Genomic DNA, 5,290 nt, shown 5'->3' with positions numbered 1-5,290 from the left:
CCTATACGTCATTTCCTGAACTACCACACAGGGAGTCGCTTGTAATATCCCCCACCCCATCAAATACTAAAGACAGAGTATGCCGTTGCCTGGCGTAGGCTCCAGACAGGCACTTACACGAACCTACACATATTACATCGAATGCACCCCACAGCCTGCAGGGACGAATGCCCGTGGTGTGGGGCCACACCAACCCTATACCACATTACGTGGGAGTGCACGCTACACAACATAGAACATCATGACACGAACACCACGAGAGAGCAATGGGAGGCACTGCTGTCCAGCTCGGCCCTCGACGACCAGCTCAAGCTGATCCAGAGAGCAGAGAAGATGGCTAGAGCCAGCGGAGCCCTGGACTAGGGGCCCCGACCATTAGCGATGCCCCATCGGGGCAAGACAAAACTCTATCTTTGTAATAAAGTTTATCTATCTATCCACGTCATTTCTAACCAAACCGGGCTTTCGCCGGTAAGTGAATACGTCTCTGCCGGAAGTGCCGAAGACAACTTTTGTAAGTACGAATGTGACCTAAGTGCGGAAGGTTATCAGGAACGGCAATTAAATAGAAAATTAGAGGTTGCTGTTGCAGGACGATTGGTTGAATAATGAGGTTTAGTCACAAAGCAGCACTTTGGGTACAAGATATGACAAATACATGAAAGCTCGGTATGAACATCTGAGGTGCTTTAACGCGCGCCTAAATCAACGCACACGACGGTTTTTGCATTCCACACCTATTGGAATGCGAGAACCGAACCCGCGACCCTGCGTTGAACAACAAAACGCCACACGTATATCCCCCGGTTCAACGCGGCGTGGCTTCCCTGACGCAACAATAAAGGGAAAACAACAGGATGAGCCTCTGCCAGTAGCTCGAAAGAAACGAGTAGCCGTGTATATGGCAGGCTGCTTATACAATTGATGCTGACAACTTAAGCACAGAACAAACTTCATGTAGTGGTTTCTCTCAATTGATATATTTAATTTATGCAGAGCATTTTGCAGCGAAATAGAACGTAATAAACGTGTTGCGTCAGCCGTCGTGTGTGGGCATCGAGGACCTACATAACGCATTCCCCATAACATGGCCTAAGTGGTCTTGTATATCGTGCTACCTTAGCATGGCGACTCGCAACATCGTATCTGAATTTCCGAATTTTCTTCGTTTACCATCTAAGGTATTTTCCACCTCCTGTACTTTTCTTCCGCAGTTGTTTAGTTGTGCGAAATAAGTGCTTTAGTATCGCATTGCGGTGTTTGCATAGTCTTTATATCACAGTTGAATTCTGGAAAATTATCCTCTTAAATTGTTTTATGTATCATCCCTACTTGGACTGCCATAAATGACGGCGCGGTCAGTGGTGGAAAGGAGGCATAGTTAACGATTTAGCACTCTCGTGATAAGTGTACCAATAAGCTGAAAACAACACGGGTATCGCCGGACTCAAAGTCGAATATGCGTCTGTTAAATGCACTCCCTGAGAAGAAAATTTTATTTTCTCAGCTGCAGCGATACGTCTTGTCAATCACCAGAGAGACACAGAAATGCTGAAACACATCTACCGAAACGCATACGATTTATTCTGCCAGGAACGCTGAAGCACGCAATAATTTTGCAGCAGCGCGACACGCGTCTCTTCAGCTGTCGTGCGAGGAGTTAAAGGGCCAGACCAGGCCTGACCTTGTGCGCATCGACGTTTTGATCCGTATACTGACGGTGCCGCTGTCGACGTGGGTCACCTCGTCACCTACGCTGTCCGGCTCTGGATCGGCGGAGGTAGAGGAGGCGGCAGTGGCGGCGCCTCCGTGGTTGGAACCAGAGTCCGAGTGGCAGCGGGGGGACGCAGCGCACGGCACCTGCTGCTCCGACGTCAGCAAGGCTGCTTCGTCTTGCGTAGGCCGTGCAGCCTGCGCCCGCTCTTTCTTCTTCAGCTTGGCCAACTTCTTCTTTCTGTGATGCTTCTTCCGGTCGTGTTTGTGATGATACTTCTTTTCTCCACGGGCTGCAGCTTCCTGCTCGTCGGTTTCATCACTCCTCGCATCGACTCCCTTCGCCTTGTCCTCCTCAGTTCTCGATGCCACCGGTCCGACTTCGGTCGTCTGCTGCACCTGGCGAGATTCCATTGCGGGCATCCAGTTGAGGTCGTCAAGTCCGTCGGACGACGAAGGCTTCGGAGCATAACGAGAGACGTCCTCGCGACGACCTGTGCTGGTAGCGGGCTTTTTGGGTATATAGCTGTTTGGCATCACTGCAGGTGGAGCTGTGGACGTACCCGCCATACTATTCACGCGCACGCGTTGTGGCGACAGTTCTTCTCTTGGACCACAGAGCGAACGCGACACACGTATAGCGGTTGAAGGCGCCTCGGCTTTGCTGACGGGCGCAAGCGCCTTGTCAGCTTGGCGTTTGGTAGAGCAGGCGTGAGAGGCCGGTGGGGCTTCAGCTTTCGGGGTCAAAGCGCCGACTGCGGTTGCACGGTCGCAGAGCGGAGATGTCGTAGCCGACTGCTCAGACGATTCGATGAACCAGTGCAGGTCTTCGTACATGCTGGAATCGGTGGCCGTTACAGGCAGAACTTTCTTACTCTTTAGAGGGCTGGTCGGCCACAGAGCGCACGAAGGCTTGCTCGCACAACAGGGCAATGCTTTGAGCGGTGCCGCCTTCGGTCGTCTGGTGCGCCTTGGGTCGTACATGTCGAGTTCAAACAGCTCGAGTTCGCCGGGCGGCGACAGAGCGTAGGTTTCTTGACATGGGTCCCACGCGGCCACTTTCTCCTCGAGCGACTCAGGCCGTGAGTGGTCGTCGCGCAACTCCGGTGCCGACCAACGGCGTTCAGTGCTTCCAACGCGTTCCAACTGCGCGCTTGTAGCCTCGATCAGATCGCTGAGGTCCAGATGAGGCGTGCGGCTCAGGTGTTGTACGTCGGATTCTTCCGTGCGGCCTGTATTAGACTCGTGGTCAATCGCGTCGGTGCTCTCAACGCAGCGCGATGGCGTAGATTCCGGTACACCGCTGCTTTCATGGCAGTCATCTTTGCGTGCTCGGTCTTCAATTTCCTGTGAGGCCTGCGGGCTCGGCGCCCCGAATGTGACCCACTTCGAGCGACGAACCGCGATTGCCTCCGCTTCGCTTTCGGACGAATCCTCGACTGCTGTCGTGCGGCTGCGGCTTCCTATACTGTATGCAGTGGCAGGGATCGGCACTTCGCAGCGGTCTCTCGGAATGCGTCTGCTGTCGGCGTTGAGTCCAAGGGGCACGCTGTGGCGCGCGGACATGCGCGACGCTGCGAAGTCCCGTTTGGTGCTCGTTGGTCGCGGCGCCAACGCTATCGCGGGATGGTCCGACGTTGGTGGTCCGTCGTTACCTTTAAGCAAACGACCTAAAATCTCCAGTTTTCTCTTGCCGGCGCTCGGACATGCTCCGCGCGCCGTCGAAGGCTGTGCATCCGCACTGTGGATCTCAGTAGATGAGTGCGTGCCGGCGTAATTATCATCGTCCGTTTTTTCCAATCTACCTCTGCTGTGGCTTGAACTGCAACCGGCCGCGTCTTCCTGGTCCAGGAACGGAGGGTTCCCTGGGCCGATTCCTCTGTATGATGACCCACTCATGTGGTACGGCCACGCTTGGCTAAACAGCTCGACGAAAAATCAAATGGCAAATGCCGCACGAACTTGAGTGGAGACGCCCGCTGCAGTGTTGTCGACGAAACGCGACGCAGCTCCCGGCGTCGGATGGCTTCGCTCAAGGTGTGGGTACGGCAGTGCCGCTCGGAATTGGGCGTCCAAGCGTTACTCAGACGTCCAAGCAGCCCATGTCATAGCGTGCCTTGATGTCACGGCCCTGCCAGGAGCATGGCATGTCGCTGTGGGAATGCGCTCGCTGGTTTACGCAGATATTGCACGCCTGTGAAGAGACAAGCCTTTTCACAGACCTGCACCGAATCCTTTTCCGTCTCTTCCTCTCATTGCCGCGAGCCATGTAGAGGTAGAGGTAGAGCCTTGGAGTTACTGGCACATACCCACTCTGGGGGATTGGCCAAGAACCGGGTAGTTTGAAATAAACAATCAGAAAGGAAATGTATAAAACAATACAAACATAAATGTGGGAATATATACGCATCTGAGAACGAATAATTAGAATATTTCAACTGACTTGAATAGATTAAAGTAATAAATGATGACTAAAAAAATAGACAGCTAGTCATCAAATTAGTAAAAATATTTCGGAACGCTAAGCCCTGATTTTGTCATCGAAATCTTTCTGACCACGTAATGTAATTCTGGATGGCATCGACAACCTTCCCGTTGCTGTGCCCAAGGGTAGAGGCCCCCAATGATAGTAAAATTTGAACATTTAATTCTAATCTAAGGCGGAACGGTGTTTCTAAGGTTATTTTTCGCAATTCACAATATCTTTGACAGACAATGAGAAAATGATCTAATGTTTCATGTTGTCCACGATGTGAGAACGAGTTAAATGTGAAACAATGTGAAACGAGTTAGGTGAGGGAACCAGACCAGCTCTGTGTAGGTAAAAATTTTAAAATGGAATTCTGCAGCGTAGTCTAATGATTGCGACTTCAAGTGATCGCGTTTGACAGAGTTTGCTATTCCAATAATGCGACAAGTGCTGAAAATCTGGCGAGTTTGTTAAAGAAGGGGCGTCAAATTCACGCAGCATCATTTTTCTCCGAAGTCTAGCCCCTATGATGAAAGCTGAAATCGGTAGGATATGAATTACCGGGCCATTCAGGGACGCTTTCGCCAACGAATCTGCCATTTCGTTTAGAAATAGGCCCTTATGCCCTGGTACCCACACCAATCTAATCAAAGCTAAGTGAGGGGGCACTAACGATCTGAATGCTCGCAAAACCGGGGAATTATCGGAAGCTGTGAGGGAGGAGCACAAAGATAAAGAATCCGTCACGATCACTGTGGAACGTGTTGATGTATTGAGTTTACGGAGGGCTAGAACGACAGCTAAAAATTCCGCTAGAAAGATCGGTACGAAGTCTGGGAGGCGAAGAGAGAACGACCAATCAAGAATAGGAGAAAATATTCCAATTCCACACTTTTCTTCATTGTGAGAAGTGTCAGTGGCAATAACTGTCTTGATCGGAACGTACAAAAAGTAATCATTTAATATTGAGCTTAGCATGCGGTAATGCTTGCCTTTGCATTTTTAGGAAAAATATCATCATACTGAATTTTAATGGAATTGCTGTTGTAAACAACAGGACTCACCTCACGAATTTGTATGTTTATTTGATCTAGGAGAGTTTGAATA

At 50.7% G+C, this 5,290-nt stretch overlaps 1 protein-coding gene across 1 annotated transcript; it reads right to left on the bottom strand.

Moving 5' to 3' along the window:
• Positions 1-1,641: 1,641 nt before the first annotated feature.
• Positions 1,642-3,612, bottom strand: LOC119441560 (uncharacterized). The gene has a single exon (XM_037706173.1). The coding sequence runs from the start codon at positions 3,610-3,612 to the stop codon at positions 1,642-1,644; it is 1,971 nt and encodes a 656-aa protein (XP_037562101.1).
• Between the last annotated feature and the right edge of the window lie 1,678 nt (positions 3,613-5,290).

This window comes from Dermacentor silvarum, chromosome 1 (genome assembly GCF_013339745.2).
Source record: "Dermacentor silvarum isolate Dsil-2018 chromosome 1, BIME_Dsil_1.4, whole genome shotgun sequence".
NCBI lineage: Eukaryota > Metazoa > Arthropoda > Arachnida > Ixodida > Ixodidae > Dermacentor > Dermacentor silvarum.
This window is presented reverse-complemented; position numbering and strand designations above follow the sequence as displayed.